Consider the following 20159-nt stretch of genomic DNA (forward strand, 5'->3'; position numbering starts at 1 on the left):
TTGATGATCTGTTTGTGGAAGACTTTAGGGTATATAAATACTTCAGATAGTACTAAGAGTTTAATTTATTGTGTTCATAGCAAAGCTTGTTTGTTCCTTGTTGGTTTCCAAAGATAGCATGGAACAACTTGGTAATGAGCTGATAATGATAAAGCAGTGGGTGACAGAAGAAGGAAGAGATGGATATGGAGACTCAGTTTTGAGAAACCCTCATTCTGTAGTCAGTGAACTAGACTGCGATGACCCTGAGCAATCGAACCCATTTGCTCCCCAGGTAACTTGTAGAAACAGCGCAGGAGGAGGAACCAGGAGATGCATGCAGTGGCTCTGAGTTGGATGGTGTGAAAGCTCTGTGTAAGGCAGGTGGAAATCAGAAAAATACACCTTGAAAATGTAGTATCGGTATGCTGAAAAGAAGTCACTTAAGTACTTCAGGGGTAGAAGGAAAAATGAAAGAGCTTGACGTATCAACTAAGGTCTTGAGACCAGACTTAAGTGTTGATTCACTTGCCGAAAAAGTGGGTATATGTTGATGGCACTGGTGGAAGGTAGGTTAGAAATAATGTGGTAAAGAGCTGAATGACCCTGAGGACTGGAATGATAAAATACAATGAACTTGGAAAAGGAGGAAGTGCATGGTTGAGTGCTTTGCACTAATAGCAGGAATGCCTGTTGACATTTGGGAGTCACCCTCTGAAAATGAAAATGGAAGGGAATAGACAGCTTTATTAGCCATTTCTGGAAGATTGTGAACCACTAATGTGATTCAGATGTACCCTAGGATATGTCAGTCCACGTATTTTTGATTGTGTTAGGGAAGAATTACTGTTATTGTATGAGGTGCTCAAAAGCCATCTTTGGAAATGCATACTTCTGAATATCCATGTTTCAGAGAGATAAATTCAGCAAAACAGACGCTGATGAAAGGCTTCAGGGATGAGTGTATGTTAATCCTTTCTAAGGAATCACATGAACACAATTTATTTAATCAACCAAGAAGTGGGCTACTGGAAGGTAGGACTAGAGGCCAAGCATTGCTCCTGAGTGAGGTGTAGTGCTTTGGCTCAGTAGTGATCCTTGCATTCACATGGTTTATGATGCTAATCCCAGCTCTTGGTCTGTTAGGGAAACAGTTGGACCACAGCAAGATTGTGAATAGAATACTAGTTTGTTAAGCATAGGAAAGAGAAAGTAGCTTGCTTTTCACAGAAAAGCAGATTGTCACAAAAATGAGCAGATGCAGAGCTCCCAGACATACATTCAGAATAGATTTAGGAATATAATCTAAGTCGTGTATTGCTCAGTTACTTTTCACCAAAGCTAACCTGGAATTTGTTTATAAAAAAAAATTTGAGATCTGTATATTAAAAGAAGTATTTGACCTTTATGTGATGAAGTGAGTGTATTTGTTGCTGATATTGTTAACCTGAGAAGTTTTAGAAGAAATCCAAATCATTGTTTTTGAATGCAGAAGTTAACTCTAAATGTGCTTTGTGAATTAATTAGAATTTTATTCCCAGTTATTCCAAAGCTGATGAGTCTTAGAGTTATTTCTCCAGTGAGAGGAAACAGTTAGTGTGCTGGGTTCCTGGAAACAGTGAAACACAGGTCAGGTTCACTTCTAAGTGACAATTTCTATGTTACTGTGCAAATATTTATTCCGTTTTTGAGGACAGAAATATTGATTTGGAGCTTTTGTGGGTTTCTAATGGTTTCTGTTACAGTGTATATGTGTTTCTTTTCAATTTAGTAAGTCAACTGTAATGTAGCTTGGCTATAGTTTCAGTCTTGGCACTTGAAAGTAACCTTCTGATTTTATTAGAATAATTGAATAAATGCCTTTTTTTTTTTTTTTGTCTGCAACTGTTGCTGTAGTCAGTGAAGTTCTGAGCCCTTCTGACAGCATTAAGATTGTTCATACACCTAAATAATGACTTCATGGCCTAGATCTATATATTTAAACTTGGAGATGTCATTTGCATCTATTGAGTTTTGCTTTTTGTGAGGCCAGTTATTAAAAAAGCAGCTAGTCTGCTCCATATGATACTAGAAAAAGTAGAACAAAAGAAAGCAATAGAGAAGAAGCGTTAGTTTGTGGCTGTGAACATGATGCAGCTGCATAAAGCCATTAAAAGCAGCTGGAAGCTGCTCTTAAGAGAGGGTTTTCATGACTAGAACATTCCTGTAGTGGTTGTGGGAGGCAGGTTTTCGGCAGTGTGTCTCACCCAAGGATGTTGGGAATACCTACTCACTCCTATGGAACTTCAGAGGAAGGGAGAAAAAAAGGACTAAAACGAAAAGAAAATATGAGATCCCCGAGTTCCCTTTGAGCCAGCTGGCCTGTGGTGGGCAGCCTTTCTGCATCCTTGTGGAAGCAGGCAGTGACTGCTGCCTGTGGGGTCAGACAGGTCCCCAGTCAGGGCTGCCCATCAGGGCTGTGGCCATCTGGCATGGCGGCAGGCTGGCCGACTGGCCTAACCACTTTGGGCAGCCAGTGGAAAACCACCCGCTGGTGAAGCCTGTGTTGCACTGCTCCACCAATGGAAAAAACTGAGCTTCAGGAGGGTGTGTAGCCTGCAGACAAAAATATATCCAGCCTTGTGCGGGCAGGGGCTGTTTTTAGTTCCTAACGGCTGAGTGTTTTGAAGTGTTAGACACAGTTTCCTGGCTTGCCCCAGGCAGGGAGAGCCCATGTGTCTGCATGTGTGTCCGGCAGCAGAGCTGGAGAAGTAGTGGAGGAGAGAGGCTGAAAGAGGCACCCTGGGGGAGGTAAGTGGGAGAAGGAAGGGGGCTCAGGCTGGGAGAGCTGGGAAGCAGGGAGAGAAAGGGAGAAGTGTCCACCAACCCCTGGGGCTGATGCCATGCCTGATCTCTCAGCTACTGTGCTTCTTTCACTGTCTTGAACTGTGCTTGAGATGAATGGTCTGCCAGCAGAAAACAGTTCTTGCTGGTCATCTGTCAAACTTGATTGCCTGAATTGCTAAATAAACTACCGCCCATATCGTTTTACAGCTCTGCTGCAACAGGGCTGGATTTATATTTTAAGGCAGAGTATGAGAAAGTGTGTATTAGTGTTGCAGTTTCTGCAATGTTAAAGTGACTCTACTCATTCAACTGTGATTAGTAATCACTCAAAATCTCGGGTTCTGTCTTTTCTCACCCAGATATTAATTTAATTAATCCTAAATAGCCAGTGTATCCAAGCAAACGGGTAGTTTTTTGGAGAAGTGTTAGAAGAAAAAGTTTCAGTCAGCACTACCACTATGCCTGAGTTGGGATTATTTGGAAAAGCTGCTGCTTCTGGCAGAGGTAGGTTCTGAACAGATTTTGATTTTTTTGGAGAGAGGTTTTTAATGCTGCCTAGATCTTAAATGCATATTTCTATGGAAATAGTGAAAATGCTGTGTTCAGTGGCACAGGAGAATTTAAAAAAAAGCAAAAGCAACGGAAATGACAAAGAAATGGAGAAGTGTCTCTTTTCTCCAACTTCTTTTTTAAGAGGATGGTGATTAATTGCTTGTGCAATGCAACCAAAGTTTCCTGCTTTGTTTATGCTTGTTGCTGATGTGGTCACTGAGTTAATTTTGTACTCTGGTGACTTCATACTTCATTCTGAAAATCATGCATTTCTTTCCCTTTGGAATGAATGATTTGGTAAAATTATATAATATATAGCAAACTACTAGTTAGAAGGCTAGATATAGAGTTTTTTATTTTTTATTTTATTTTATTTTTTTAAGTCTGATCAGCTTTAGCAGGAAAAGGGTATCCTTATGTCTTGAAAGAGAAATGCAGCATGCTGTAGCTGCAAAGCTACAATGCAAATCTTTTAGCAGTTATATGTAATCTCTAGTACTCTTCTTATATTGTAGAACCATGCTGGTTCTGTAGAGGTAGAAAGTAAGCCCTAAACTGTATTACTACTGCAGGGCTCTTGGCATGCTAAAATCAAGATCCACTTTTAATTTTAGGAAGGACCCTGTCTCATGTTCAGTTCTGACTCCTTGACCCACTGTCCTCTTCAGGAAATCCCCAGGCCAATGGTTGGAAAGCATTTACTTTGGAGTCAGCACTCTCTGGCGCTTATGGATATGTAGACTGAGAGATAGTACAGACTACACCAAGTACATCATAGTTTCCCCTTCTTCCTGTGAAGTGGGTTGGGTAATAGGTGGTGTTCTCCATTTCTCAGCCCAGTTGGCTACCTTGCTGACTGGGTTTGTATTTAGTACCATGAGATGACTGCTACTGAAGAGCATAAAAGATAAGGGCAGATTTCCCTGGCTGAGCTTGGGACCCCTGATTTGGCCACAGAGCCCCAGTCTTGCCTCCTGCCACTACCACAGGTATGGAGAGCTGAGGCAGAGACCTCTGGGGACTTTACCTGCTCCCAGTCTCCGAGGTGCTGCTGCTCCCACCCTAGGGCAGCCTCAGTGCCTGTGTACCAGCATTGAGGTGGGAGCTGTGTGGAGAATTTTGGCCCCTTTCAAGTGTTCCATCCTCCCCATCCAAAATTTGTGACCTGGAAATCCCTTGAAAACACTGTATGAGTATGCACCGAGGTCTACCAGCACGTTCACAACCACAGCAGGAAGAGGAGAATGGACCTTGACATACCAACTCTTTAACTATTACAACTACTGCATTATGCCCAGATGTGAGCTGGCATTCTTGATTTTTTTTTAAAGTTTAATGACTTTTATTTAAATGGATGTGTACTTTAGCTATTGTGTATAAATTCAATAACACTTAAAAATGGTGAAATTCATTCTTCCTGACAAAGAAAATTAAGTCTCTAGAGATTTAGATTGTATCAGCACTCATATAATATGATAAGGATCTTCAGGCTTGATTTAACCTTCCATATTTCTCTAACTTTAAAGCTGTATGATATAATTTAACTGCCAGTACCTTGGACTCAGAAGTAGAAGAAGGAATAAGACAACAGGTATGAGATGTGTCATTCTGATGCAATATGTATGTGTAGATCTGTTGAGATCACTGCTATTTTATAGAGAAGGAACCAGGAAAGCAGATCATTGCTTTCTTGCTTAAAATTTGAAAATTAGCAATCTACTGCAGTGTTGGTATGGTTAACGGCACAGAAAGAAGTGACTATAGGATCATGATGAATACTCTGTTGGATGGGAAGTAGCAGTATTTTTTATTCCTTCTCTGAGCTACCAAACATTTCCTAATACAGGAGACTCTTAACTCTAAAGAGAATAACAAGTGAGGAGTTCTGGTTTCAAACAGGATTTTAAGGCAAAATTATCCTGGTGTTTTTTATTTTTTTATTTTTTAAAGACATAGTTGTGGTGTTTTGGTTATTCATTCTTTAAATACATTGGTATATAATGCAAAATATCCTGCCAAGAATACCATTATACAATTATTATGGTATATTTTCGTTATAGGAATGTGACGGAGATTGCACAAATAAGAAATCTGCTTCTGATTTGTGGAAGCTTGCGACAAAATTGTTAGTTTTAAAAAATACAGTAAATTGTTTCCAGTAAGAAACTCTATATTTAATCCAGCTACAGTATTGTGCTATCATTCCTCCCCTATTAAATTTGTGTATCTGTTCACATGCATCCACGAGGGAAGATAAGGCCATGGTTCACATTCTAGCATTCTGTGTTATTTTCACATTAAAAAACAAAGTAGATTGAAAGTTTAAACTAACTTTACATCTGCAATTCTTTATCCTTGAAAGAATTCACTGAGCACGTTGATTCTATGCAAGACGGGTTAGTATATGGTAGATACTTATATGAAATTTCTAAGACTTCATAAACCATTTAAAGTGACTAGTGTTCTAATTTGGTTTATTTTTATAGTGTTTTAATAGTGTTTTAATTTCATTTAATTTAAGAGCTGAAGGAAATGTAAAAGTTGTCTAAAAGAAAAAATAGCAATTGTTTGGTCAATTAAAAACATCTTTTCTGGATGTATATATACATCTGAATATATATCTAATTGGTTCCTCTGCATCACAGCCTGAAGTGGAAAGGAAAGTAACAATTTGGTCATTTCATATCAATGGGGGAGAGAGATCTGTTCAGCTTTTTCTTGCTCTGAAGTGCTTTCAGGTTCTCCATTATCACTGCTCCACAAATCCTGATGACAGTCTCTTGTGGTGCCCTTATGAAACACACAAACAGAGCATCTTTGCAGGGTCCTTGGCACTGCTTGTTCTTTTCTCCTCCCCAGTTCCATTTGTCTTCTCATTCTTACTTGCTTACTCTGGAGGTGAATATTGCAGTCACTCTGCAGTTGGGAGAGGAGTCCTTAAATGCCCTTTAGGAAGCGTGTTTTCCAAATACAGCAAAAAGCATACTTGACTCTTTGCCAGCTCTTTGCCTGCTTCCCCTTGCTTCATTACTATAGAATGCTTGGTGAGGTTTACTTTCTGCCCTTCATATGTAACGGCTCTTTGTATAGGTATTTATATCACCTCAAGGTGAGTTAAAACCTTGCCTGCCTTTGATAGACATTTATATGCAAGTTGATTTAGTAGTTCAGTGGGTAGGGATAGTGATAGGAGGATGGTTGGACTAGATGATCTTGTAGGTCCTTTCCAACCTAATGAACCTATGAACTTATGATGTTAGAGTGTGACTGTGCCTGGTGGCAGCTATTGGTGAATTGTTCCAGTGGCCATCTTGGGAGGTACCACACCAGTATAGGTGACAACCATCCTGTGTTTGGGAATGTCCACAGCTAAGAGGTTTTGTATACATAGTTGATATTTACGTTACAAGCAGGAACAAAGTATTTGGTAGCTTATTTCTTTCTTGAATAATTGTATCATTCCTCAAGCAATTTCCTCCTGAAACTGAGTTCTGTCCTGGTTCTATCCTGTACATAACAGGAAAGGTGCAGGCTCTTATTTTTTCAGGTGTGAGACAGCTAGTTCTTTGTGTATTATCTGGCTCCTACTGTTGATCTTTTAAAACACCTTTGTTTAAGACAGCAGATTTTTAATTGAAGCTCTTCTGCTTATAAATGGTTATTATTCCTGGTAGCCCTGACAATTCTTGTACAAGAGTACCTACAGCTTTTAATGAGTCCTCCCTCAGTTGTACTAATTTGGTGAGATAATGTTATTCTAACGTTATCCTATCTTGACCAATCCATGTTATTATTATTTTTTATTACTTTAGCATTGATACCATGTTTGGAGAAGTGAGAATCAACTTCCCTGCACTTCATGAGTAGATTTGCCGGGAGGCTTCTGCAGGGGTTAAATGGTTTGTAGATGACTTGATGCAGATCTGCTTGATGGAGATCACATCTACCAGTGATGGTTCATTGTCACCGGCCAACCAGAGGAATGCATCAAAATACAGTGGAGTTAGCTTTGGATCATGGTTACATGTCTCATGAACATTACTTCTTGCTCCAGGTTAAAGCTTACCATTACTCAGTCTTACATTAGTTGAACTTTTACAACAGCCTGTGTGGTCACATTGACATTCTCAATCACAGATATCAGGACATTCGTAGGAAGAAGCTGCCACAATTTCTAGTCTTTCCATAGCTGGTACTGGGCCACTATCTTCATCATTGTGGTTGCAGAGTATTCAGTCTACTTACATCTTTGTACACACCTGACAGTTTGGAATTTGTGGTTTTCTATCCTGTAGTTTTAGAAAGTCTCAACTTGGTGAATGTGACTGTACTGAAAGCAGATGGTTGACAGCAGTGTAATTATGTTTGGTATGCTTTTGCTGTAGCAGCTCAAATTAGTGCAGGAGTCCCACCACCTCTGACTCAAATTTATCACCAAATCACAAAAGACAAAGACAGGGACTGAGACAATGAAGAACTTTGCACATGGAAAACAAGATGATTGGTGACATCCTACAGTTTTCACTAAAGGACAAATCATATCAGATAAGTTTACGGGCCTTCTACAGTAAGTTTAGAGCATTAGTGAGTAAGGGAAGAGCATCTGACTTCATCTCCCTGGACTTATGCAAAGCATTTGACACTGTCCTGCACAACATCCTTGTCTTTAAATTGAAAAGACATGGATTGGACAGATGGACCACTCAGCAGGTAAGGAATTTTCTGGATGGCTGTGCTCAGAGTTGCAGTCAACAACTTGATATCCAAGTGGAGTGGACCACTGACAAGTGACATTTCTCAGAGGTCAGTATAGGAACTGGTGCTGTTTAACAACTTTGTTACTGACATGGACAATGGAATTGAATGCAGACTCAGGAGGTCTGCTGATGACACCAATATGAGTGATGTGGTCAACATGCTGTGGAGGGAAGGGATGGTATCCAAGAGAGACCCCAACTGGCTTGAGAGATGGGCCTCTGTGAACCTTACAAAGTTCAGTAAGGCCCAATACAGGGCCCTGCACGTGATTTAGGGCAATCCCAAACACAAATACAGACTGAGCAGAGAACTGGTTGAGAGTAGCACTGAGGTGAAGGACTTAGATACGTTGGCTGACGAGAAGCTCAACGTGAGTTTGCAATGTACACTTGCAGCCTAGAAAGCCAACTGTATCCTGGGCTGCATCAAAAGGAGCTTGGCCAGCAAGGCAAGGGATTGTCTCCCTCTACTTTGGTTTGTGAGAACTCATCTGCACTACTGCATTGAGTACTCCATTGCCCTCAGTGCAAGAGTCATGGACCTACTGCAGTGAGTCTAGAGGAGGAATACAAAGATGGTCAGAGGTCTAAAGCACCTCTACTATGAAGTAAGGAAAAGAGAGTTGGGATTGTTCAGCCTCAGGAAGAGAAGACTCTAGGGAGACCATGTAGCATCTTTGCAGTACCTGAAGGGGGCTCTCTAGAAAGCTGGAGAAGGGACTTCTACAAGGGCATTTAGTGATAAGGCAAGGTGTAATGGCTTTAAGCTAAAAGAGCACAGATTGGTTGGATGGGACTTGGAACAACCTTGTTTGGTGGAAAGTTAGCAGGGGGGCTTAGAACTAGATGATGTTTGAGGTGCTTTCTAAACCAAACTGTTCTATGATCCTCTAATAAAAATTCTTTGTTTCTAGTAAGCATATGTAATACTGGCACATTATTGTTATGGTTCACTTTTGATTGTAATATAGCCAGTGAGTGAAGCTTTGTAAACCTTCATTTTGAGAGATGAAGACTGAGGAGATGAGCACCCATTCAGCTGCAGAATGCTGCCACATATGTGTGCACACCTCAATCCTAAGAAAGGCTTTTTCCCCTCCAGCATTTATGAAGCAGTTTAGCTGCTGTGCTATTAATGGGGGAATATAGGTGGCTGGCTCCTCAGCTTCTGTGTTTGTTTTTCTTAGCCAAAAACATCTAGGAGAACTGTATGTGCAGGAGCATAAAGGTAGGAAATATGTTTTTAGCTCTGGGTTTATGATTTGTGTTAATTATTGGGTGTGGTAGTGATGGTGGGGTTCCCAGATTAGTATGTTTGCATAGCTGTGTTTTTTAAATGTGTCAAGGGGGACCAGGGTGAAGATTAAGAACTTTTTTAGGGAATGTGGGTATAATTGAAAGCAAATAATCTTTTAATAGTCATCTTCAGGCACAGTGAGCTGCTTTCTAAATATATTGATTATAAATACAGCAAATATTCATAGACTGGTGTTACTCACATTAAGTATTAATCCCTCTTGCTCTGCAAATGAACAGAGGAAAAAAACATTTTGTCTTCTGGGGTAGTAGGTTGCTGTGAGAAAATACATAGGAATGCAGCCCCCTGCACTGTAATTTCCAGAGCTTCCAAAATTAAATCAGTGTAAAATGTACATGTGTTCAAGAAAAATGCAGCCAGAGTTGTTCCTTGACCACCTCTGTGCCCTGGTGTTGCACTGCCTTTGAGAACAAGTCTGCTTCCCCCTGGGAAAGGCATCCCAGCTGAATTTCAGGGTGAGGGTCTTTGTACAGCCCTGCAGATGCTTTGGTTGGTTATTAATGCATCCATGAAGCTTGTCGTAACTCTGTGGAGGACTGAGATGCTGAGAAAAATCCCTTTGGGGGTGTTTCTGTGGGATTTATTGACTGTTGTGTTGTACAGCTAACTGATTTCTGCACAGACTGAGACACTGTTTTGTCGACATTGTACCCCAAGATAAATGTATTCATTTTACCCATTATGTGATCTGTGTATTGGATCAGATGAGTACAATGGATGCTGTAGCAGCAGCTTGAGCCTCAAAGAATTGAATGTCTATCTTCTGAGGTTCATGACAGCAGCTTGCTTGCTACCCACTTTGTTAAAAGGATTACCTAACCACTGCAAAATTGCTATGGAGACCAGATGGTCTTTTTGACTGTTTCTTTAGACAAATTGGGTTCAGTGTTCTTTTATGAATAGATTTAAGCCCCCAAAGTGCTCTTGTTGAATGTAGTTTTTGCTCCCAGATGAAGAATTCTGAATGCAGACTTTTGCTTGTTTGCAGTCTGTGCCTCCGTGTCTGAGGCAGGCAGCTTTGCTGGGACAGATGCAATTTGTTCAGCAGTTTGGAACTTCTTGAAGTTGATATTGTCGTCTGTTTACCTTTACTTTGAGTGTCTTTTGTTCAATGGTATGTTTGATATAATTAAATTGTTGACATAAGTGGCTAGAATTAGCATCGGCAAATCAAACCTTCAAGGCAAGGGTGTCTCAACTAGCAACCTTCCAAACTTTTAGAAAGAATAAACAAGTTAAACTGGTGTCTTGTTTTGTTTTCAAGGGTTAGATGAAATTTGTAATTTCTTGTCAGAAATATTTGTGATAACAACAAGTTTATAGGTCTCTAGAATTATCCAAAAAGATATATTTCTTCCAAATCATTTGTTTACTGTCATTTTTTTTCTAAGCTTGTTGATGAGACTGCTTTTAATTCTAGTTGGCATCCTTTTCCTTTGCTTTCTGTAAGGTCAGCAAAATACCTAGGTTACCCCGATTCCTTTAAAATCTACAAAGTTCTTATGAACACTGAGACAGAACTCTTGAACGGCTTCCCCTGCTGAATGTTTTATTCCCAACACTGCAGGTATCTTTAATGAGATTCAGCCTATATCCTTGGATTGCAGCCTCTGTGTATTGAATGAAGGACTGATACATTTGGATGCTCAGGAAGAACTTGGATATTGCTACCTTCTGGTGTGCATGGTGCTGTCTTTCTAGTGTTGCCTGGCAGAGCTTAAAATTGCTTAAAATTGATACAAACTCAAAGGGAGAGATTGCTGGGTGGTTTGCGGAGTGAGTCGTGCAGTGGCCTTTCACTGCAGGGGGTCATAGCTGGAATTGAGACAGGACAAGGAAGGATAAACAGATCCTGAAGAGCATGCTCTGATCAGTTTGTTCCAAATTATAGTGGATCACTGCACAGCCCATTGATCTGTAATTGGTGTTCCAAAAGCCAAATGGAAGGTGCTCGAAGTGTACCCTGCTTCATCAGTGAGAGGGGAAAAGAGAAGGATTAGAAAATGCTTAGCTGGGGACTTAATAGTATAAATTCAGTGTCAATTATTAAAGTATGTTTATTAACATTCATGTCTGAGGTCCAAGAATGCATTTAACTAGATCTCTTTTATTCATTTGTGCCTTGTCTGATTATTTTTTAGAATGTGTTCTGCTTATATCCCAAGTAAAAAGCATTTTCTTTGACTGAGAGCCTTTGTAAAAATTCTTTTCTTTTTTTTCTCTTCTTTTTTATTTTTTATTTTTCTGTGTTTTCTAGACAGCCTGCGTGTATCTCCATCCTGCTTTTTTGGCAAGTGTAGTGGCTGGCCACGAAGACAATGCAAGACATGCTAACTGATAACCATATCTACATTTGAGAGAAAGATTCTACAGGTATGCTTTGTGTATTATATACTGCTTTTGTCTAAAAGTGATAAGAGATGGAACTTAGGATATTACAATATATATAAATTCTAGAAAATAAGATTCTGCAATCACAATGGATTGTTTTGACAAAATTTTGATTGAGACTGCAGTGATTTCTCCTAAGAGTGACAGTCTGAGGTCTGACAAAGGAGTGTAACTGACTGGAAATGGACTTTGATGTTCTTTCTGTAAATTGCAAGCAGTAGAGATTCATTCCAAGTAATGAAGAGAACAGAACAATCATTTTTACTTTTGAGTACGCTTTATGAAGGTGCAAAATCTTAATTATCTCACTCTGGCAGGTTGCCTGCTCCAGTGTGCACTGTTCCCTGTGAATTCAGTAAAAAGCTGAAGCGTATTTTATTAAATGAACTATCAAACTACCCCATGCTGAATGAACATAATACAGTTTTGTGCTGTAATGGAAGATGAGGCTTTTCATTAACCAACTTCCTTTTTTCTTCCTTCCTCTTCTTCCAGACTGACTCCATTTAAACATAAAGTTGGAGTTAGCTGAATGGTTTATCGAGGCAATACTTGGTTGCATAGATGCCAGTCAAGCTGAAACTGCAGTTCGCTTGTCTCCTGGCAGAAGGGATTTCTCTGAAAGTAGAGTTCACTTTACATCTAAGTAATGATTATCTTGCTGTCTCCCTTTCATTATGCCATTGTTCTTGGGAGCCAGAGGTTTTTGTAAGTTATAAGATGTTGCCAAGGGTGTGGGTGGAGAGAGGTGTTGATGTGATTTCAATGGGTTTAGATTCCAGCTTTAAAACAGAGGGGTAATAAAACAGACAGAGAATAGGTTTTCCTAGGCTGCCCCTGAAGTTAACACTATTATGAATTTGATGTTGTAAATTCTTTTTTTGAAACAATTGTTTAATATCACTTTTAAAAACGGCACTTTCCTGTACAGAGAATAAAAATGGTCTGTTACTTTTTGCTTTGTCTTCTGGCCATTGTTCCTAATGAAAGTCTTCTTAATTTAGTGGAAAATGGGGAATTCAGAAAGCCAATACAGTCTTCAGGGATCAAAAAATCATGCTGCTGCTTCAGCTGGTTCCAAGCAGAAGCCTTGCTCTCTAAAAATTCGCAGCATTCATGCTAAAGATGAAAAGTCTTGCTCCTTGCATGGATGGGGACATACCAACAGTGGCTCAAGCTACAAGTCAAGATCACTTGCTAGAAGCTGCCTTTCGCACTTCAAGAGTAGCCAGCCTTATTCGGCTAGACTCAGTGACACTGTGGTGAAGGCCTCTAAAAGTAATGTCCTTGCCAAACACAGGACACACGCCTCAGGGGACTACTGTCCAGGAAATAATGCAGTGTTTTTGCCAGATAATGGTTTCCACTATATTGGCCTTCAAGCTGGAAGTAATCATGCTGCTCCCCGAGAATGCAATGGGCACATTTTAAATTGCTACGGAAAGAACGAGAGTCTTGCATCAACATCCCCCTCAGAGGACAGGAGGAGTCCAAAAGTACTCATTAAAACACTGGGGAAGCTGGATGGCTGCTTGAGAGTCGAATTCCACAACAGTAGCAACAGCAAAATACTGACTGAGGAGTCCAGTGGGCCAGTCCAGCTGCTGAGGTATTCACCTACGTTGGAATCTAAGTCAAATAACCTGCTTGATGTCAGGAGGAACTCCAGCGCAGACTGTTCTTCAAGCCATCGTCTGTCACCTACTGATTCAAGGCTTCGATCTAGTAAGGGAAGCTCCCTAAGCTCTGAGTCTTCATGGTATGACTCTCTCTGGGGAAATGCTGGGGATATCAATGAGTTGGATGGGCCATATTTGACTAGGAGCACTCCAGATACGAGCATTCATGCCAGTTTCCCAGCAAACGACAACAAGAAGTCCTTCAATCAGAGCTCATCTCTGTCCTCACTTCGAGATCTCTATAAGGATACAAATTTGGAAAGCACTCCTCCACCTGGGATCAGGCTGTCTGATGAGTATATTGACACCCATGGTAGCCTAAGCAACCGTGTATCATTTGCCTCAGACATTGATGTTCCCTCCAGGGTAGAGCAGGGAAGTCCTGCTCATTATTCCTCTTACACCCTTCCGTGTAGGAAGTCCAAGCCCCTCACTGAGGATGCATCCAAGAAGGACACATTAAAAAGCCGCATGAGGCGCATCAGTGATTGGACAGGAAGTCTCTCAAGGAAGAAAAGGAAGTTGCAGGTATGTACAAACAATCCCGAGCCTAAGTGTCTGGAAGTTGGTTTGTAGATTTGTAAAATGTTTGTCTTTCTAATAGCATAATTACTAATTCTTTTGGCACTTCATGGAATTCTGAGAAATTTTCCAACCCAGAAGTTTTAAATATGTGTTAGCAACACGAATAACAAGAAAAATGCATTGGTGTGCAAATATTTTCCCTTACTATTTTGTCACCTTCTTAGCTAACTTGAATCTTTGAACCCTAATATCTCAGTGAAATAGCTTTTATAATCATTGCATTATTTATGAACTAATTGAGTTTTTAAGTCTTCTTTTCATTTCAAATATGAAAATTATTTAAAGACCATGGAAAGAGCAGTGGAAGTAAATTTGAAAAGCAGCATGTTAAAAATACCTCTGCAAACACTCTCTATTTGTATTATATGCTTCATCACTGACTTTGATTTCACCACTGGCCTACCTGTAGCAAGGCCAGCAACTGTAGACCACTGGCCAGAGTTGCTGGCTCTGCATCTCCTTACCATTAGGCTTTTACATGGGGTCCCCTCCTCCTTCCTGTGTGTTAGTTTAGCTTGCCAGATGGAATGGAGGAGCTTGAGTTGCCATCTGGCTTGCCAGTAGTTGGTGTGAAGAAGGAGGAGGGCAAAAGGGACAGAAAGGATGTTTCCTTAGAAGAATTTTAAACTAATTCAATTAATAGGAATTTAGGATTCCTGTGGTTGGGAATCAAATTCTTGTCTCCAGTCATATGTCTCAGAGTCAGCTTTTTAAATGCCAAACTGCACCTGGACTTCTGAATTCAAACACTTGAGTTGGAAAGCAGGAACTTTTTGTTTCTAGTCTTCCCTAATGTCTGTCATACGGGAACACTCACTACACTTCCCTAAATAAAGGATCTGCTTTGTTTTAGCACTACTGGGTTGCTGGCTGCTTCAGAAGTGTGATGAGAGTAAAAGAAACCTTTACTTCTGTAACTTACACAGTGGCTAAGGTCATATAATGCTCTTTCTTTGACATGTAAAGTAAATACTGTCTCCTCTATTGGAAGTTTGTATAGGTATTGTTCCTGGTTTGAGACGTCTGTCACTGCAGCGTTCAACCCTATGTACTCATAAGCTTAGAAATGAAGTTAGTATAAGGTTTGCTAGCATAAATCCTGGGTAAGGCCTACAGAACTGGAAAGATGAAAACAATGTATTTGAGTCATTGCTTTGTGAGATGGTGCTCGTGTATTTTATCAGAATTTCTTTTCACCTTCTTACTCAGCTGTGAAAGAGAAGGCAGAAAAAAAAACAGAATTAATAAAGTGGGCCCCAGTGCTTTCTGCCAGGATTCTTCACTGATTTTGACATCTGCAGCTATTCTGGATTTTATAGACTGGCTTTACATATGATCCCTGCATCCCAGACCTTTGCCATTTATTACTTAGTTATGACATTTTCAGAATGGTATTTGTGATTCAGGATTCATAGCTGCCCTGAATTCATTGTGTAGTGAGCTTACTTTAGGCACAGTGAGGAAATTCTGCTAGTGAGATGGCATCAAACTCAGATTTGATTCTTATAGATGGAAGTTGGCTTCAGCTCTATAAATGATGATATCTTAGAAAAGGCATAGGAAATAGTCATTGATTTTATCGGACAGGTATCCAACTGCAGGCAAGACAAAAAGGAGGCAGCAGTTGCTTTATGATTTTCCCTCATTGTGAGGTTTGGTCAGTCTCTTTCTGCTTCACATGTTTTGAATAACCTTCAACCTCTTCCAGGGGCTGCTGTGTTGTAGTATGGTGATGACTCCACTCTCACCAGCTCCTTTGACTCAAAAGGGCAAAAACACTGTGCTGGCAGCTGGTTAGTCCCAGTCAGTAGGACTGTTCATCACTGTGATTACAGCCTCTCTGCTTTGCTCTGAACATCGTGTCCCTTCCTCATTATATTGCCATGAGTCACTTAGGCTGTGTGTAAGTGAAAGCTGAAATAAATTTTTATTGGTATGCCAAAGTGCTGGTACTTGGTTGGGTAGGTGGGTGGGTCCAGTGGGTCTTCCAGCTGGCCAAGCCTCCTGTGGCACAAGGGCTCAAGGCCAGAAAGGACAATCAGGGGAATTGGGACCAGTCTTCTGCTGTCAGAAGGCAGCAGAGTATAACCTCCTTCATAACTGAACCAATTTCATCTGAGAATCTGGTAGGCTTTTATCCCACTTGAAGGCCTATTTCCAAACCCTCTTACTCAGATGCTTGGAACTTGTCATCTAATTTGCAGACTAAATATAGTCCCAGCCAGTCTGTTTCTAATGCCAGTATTGTCCATTATGTTAATTATCCTTCTCTGTTATTTAATCTGTTACAATTTATTTAAAGGGAGAAACTGTATCTCCTCTTGGGCCACCTTTACTGGGCTGTGCAGGCTCTCTTTGGTCCCCTGTCTTAAGATAGGAAGTCTGCTTCCTTTTTGTTTTGGCACCCTTTCTCTGCACCTGTTTTAAATCATTCATAAGCAGATTCAGATATGGGATATTCCAAATGAGCCCTGGGCTGTGTTCTGTCTGCTGAGGTGGATGCTTCCTTATTGGCTTGATCTGGTACTTGATCTGGAACTGAGTTCGCTCATCTCACATCTAATCATCACCTCACGTCAAAGACTTGCTGTTGTTCATTGCCATTGCCCAACTTTCTTTGCAAGATGATATCCTAATGCACTGCTTTTGTACATCACTGGTGCTGTACTGCATGACACATCCTCACTGATTTATTCCTTTCTGGAATACCACTGTATCATTATATGCTTTAAGAGCATCAGAGATGCATGTGGAGTATGTGGGGTGCATGGACAGGGTCTAGACAGGCTTGTCACCATCAGTTCCTTCTAATGATGGTGTAATGACTGCACGTGTGTCTGTCTGTATAACAGGTAGAGAAAGGGCTTAAACTGTGTGAAATTAAAAAAAAGCCACCAGAAACATCTGTGCAGATAGGTTTTTTGCATGAAGTAGCCTCTTAAGAGAAATAATTTCTGAAATGCACTAGCTTTTATAAACCAGAGCGTGAAGCTTGATGGTATAAAGAGTGCTAAAAAAGAGAAGTGCACTGAGGTAAACTCTTTATTTGTCATGAAAGCAGGCATTATACCCTACTTTTAGCTTTGGTCTTAATGTACTTAACAGCCTGCATTACTTCCTGCCCTGTTCCTTACAGCTAATTATTACATACGTCACTTTGTCTAATTAGTATCTTAGTTATCCGCTTTATCTTTTGCTTTATCTGCAATTAATCCAGGATATATCTCAGACATTAAGAGATTTGCTTGAATGCGACTGCACAGATACAGTGGGAATTCTCTATTGTCAGATACAACAGAGAAAAAAAGAGTAGGGTAAGCACCATGAGCAGCAGTGACCAGATACTGCTACAGTGACAGCTTCCCCGGGGACCTGCGAAGACTGTGTGATGCTGCCAGTGCTGCTCATTTTTAGCAAATACAAGTGATGTTGCCATGGTGAATTGTGTATAATCCCAGCGTTTCATTCATCATGTGTCCTTTCTGAGAAAATTTAAGATGTGCTTGGTGGCTGTTGGTGGTTAGGTTGTTTACTTCTCTTTCCTTAGTGAGCGTTGTTCTAGTAATGGCCCTTCATAGAAGTCATCTTCTTATACGTGCTTCTCTCTTTGCTTTTCTATTAGTGATTTAGGATTGAAAGAAATAGATATGTGTCTTGAAGTGTATGTTAATGTTTTCTGGAGGACACTGACAGATTCTGGAGAATAGACAAACAACTAAAACATAAAAATTTTGTCACACATGTTCAGGAACAGTAATTAAAAAGTAGGTGGAGAAAGCTTCCTGCTCCCACTGAATTGCACATGTCTGGTGCAGTTGTGTGATCCATCTTGTACAGTTGTTCTGTGGGCATAAACACATTACAGATGTGATTTCACCCCTCCTCAACCATCTCTCAAGCTTGCCTGTGAGAAATTGTTTACAGTAACTGATGCCCTGGATTTATTCATCTATTCTCACAGGCCAAAATGAAAATAGATACATATCTTGTCAAGCTGTATATATTGGAAAATGCATTTCCTTTCATTGAATTTCAGGGTTTTTCCTGCAAACAAATTTGCAAAACTGTTGATGTTCAGTGAACTACACTCTGAGAACACTGATGAACCATGGCTCCCAGTTGCATGTGGAGGCCATTCTACTATCAAAACACAGCACTGCTTTTTTGAGAGCACCAAGTGGGAAGCGAGGGGAAAAACAAAGTAGTTGCTTTCAAAGCTTCTGGTGAAAGCAGCTTGTGGAAGACCAGGGGTTATTTACTTGATCTGTTAGCAAATAAATGCAACTACAGAAATAGTCTAAACTTAAAAGTATAATAGCTTTGTATTTATGGAGGATAAATAGCATCATATCTTTGATTTTTTTAGCCATCTTTTCTATTGTCTTCCTTCATGCATTTCAAGGAACAGTCCCAAATTTTCTCCACAGCGAAAGGCAGCAAAATTTTTGTGTTATATTGTATGGTTAACGGAATGAATAATGCCAAATAGTATTGCAGCTGAGATACTTTACAGATGGTATAATTAGAAAGATTATCGTGATGGAAAGAGGCAATCAAAATAAAGGAAAATGCTCACCCCTGTCCTAAACTCACAGTAGGAAACTCCAGAGGAGTGATCTTTAGAAAGAAATTTTTCTCCAGTGGTGGTCAGCCCTTAAATGGGGTCTGGGAGAGGTGTAGCCAGACTCCACCCCTTCTGGTCACACAGGTGAATTGCCTTCATCTGTGCTCCCACAGCTGACTCAGTGCTTGCCTCGGGTGGTCAATCAGTGGTCAGGCCATGATTCAATAGTTACCATGCATATATACTTTTAAATCTTAAAATTAATTTTAAATTCCGTCAGTAACACCTAATTTGGAAGCACAGCAGATGGCTTCCTGTGATGCCTGGCGTGCGTCTACTTTGCATGGAAAGAAACTCCTGACCACCTGGGAGAGGTAGGAGTGGTCAGTTTATCCTGGGAAAGGCTTGAGATAGGCAAGACCCAAGCTGTCAGCATGATTGCACTTGGACAGGCAGAGCTGGACATGCATTAGTGGTTGTATAGAAAACATGACATGTCATCAGGATTGAGTATTTCAAATTAGGTTGGCCAGCCACCCACTGCAGGGACAAAGTTACACAATACAATTAGGGGAAAGGCCTGTGGATGCTTGATGATAGTAGAGATAATAGATAGTAGAGCTCCCTTGGGGTTTTCAACAAGTCAGAAAATATACACCTCTGCAGTTTGGAAGCTTTATTCTTGCCAGTCAGCAAGCCTGCCTGCTTTTTTTTTTTTAAACATACTGGTCATTAGATTAGATTTTTATCAATCAATCAGTGCTAACAACTTTAAAATATTTTAAACTTTAGACTTTTTTTTGTTGGTGGTGGTGGTTATGTACATTTTGTATAACAGAGAGAAAGAAGAGATAAAATTGGGCCTGATGTGCTTGAAGGTAAAGGTATCTGTCTTGCATGAACAGGGTTACCAAAGCATTGAAAGCCCCATAATAAAGCAACTTGCTGTGATGTTATTGCTGCTTGCACTCAGGCTTAATGGTGACTGATTTCTGGCAACTTTCTTTAATATGCAGGAACCCAAATGTAAAGATGGGAGTGAATACTTTGACAGCAGAATGGACAACTTCAGCACAGACACACTGGCACCATCACAGCTGTCTACTTTGCTGTGGTCACCCAGCTCTAGTCATGTCCTGTCCCAGAGAAGTGAGTCCACCAATGCAGTCAGCAGTGATGCCCTGAGGCAGAACATTTATGAAAACTTCATGCGAGAGCTGGAGATGAGCAGGACAGACCTGGAGAACACTGAGACCTCATCAGAAACGGAGGACTCCAGCAGTGAGTCACTCAGCTCCTTGGAGCAACTGGATTTGTTGTATGAGAAGGAGCAAGGTGTGGTGCGCAAAGCAGGGTGGCTGTTCTTCAAACCGCTGGTGACCCTACAGAAAGAGAAGAAGCTGGAGCTGGTCACACGGCGAAAGTGGAAGCAGTACTGGGTAACACTCAAAGGTAAACTGTCATGTTTCCCCTCTGGCTTGGCAGTACCAATAGTTTCCATCGTGTCT

General features: G+C 40.6%; 1 protein-coding gene across 1 annotated transcript in view; it reads left to right on the top strand.

Moving 5' to 3' along the window:
- Nucleotides 1–11742: 11742 nt before the first annotated feature.
- TIAM2 (TIAM Rac1 associated GEF 2) overlaps nt 11743–20159 on the top strand; it is an 86072-nt gene continuing 77655 nt past the window's right edge. The window contains exons 1-3 of the mRNA XM_065732449.1: nt 11743–11805; nt 12828–14030; nt 19668–20103. Coding sequence (XP_065588521.1) covers nt 12834–14030; nt 19668–20103 — 1633 coding nt within the window. The 5' untranslated portion in view covers nt 11743–11805; nt 12828–12833. The remainder of the gene's footprint in view (nt 11806–12827; nt 14031–19667; nt 20104–20159) is intronic.

Source organism: Cyrtonyx montezumae, unplaced genomic scaffold (genome assembly GCF_038088225.1).
Source record: "Cyrtonyx montezumae isolate F1298 unplaced genomic scaffold, pur_monq_1.0 scaffold_0, whole genome shotgun sequence".
NCBI classification, from domain to species: domain Eukaryota; kingdom Metazoa; phylum Chordata; class Aves; order Galliformes; family Odontophoridae; genus Cyrtonyx; species Cyrtonyx montezumae.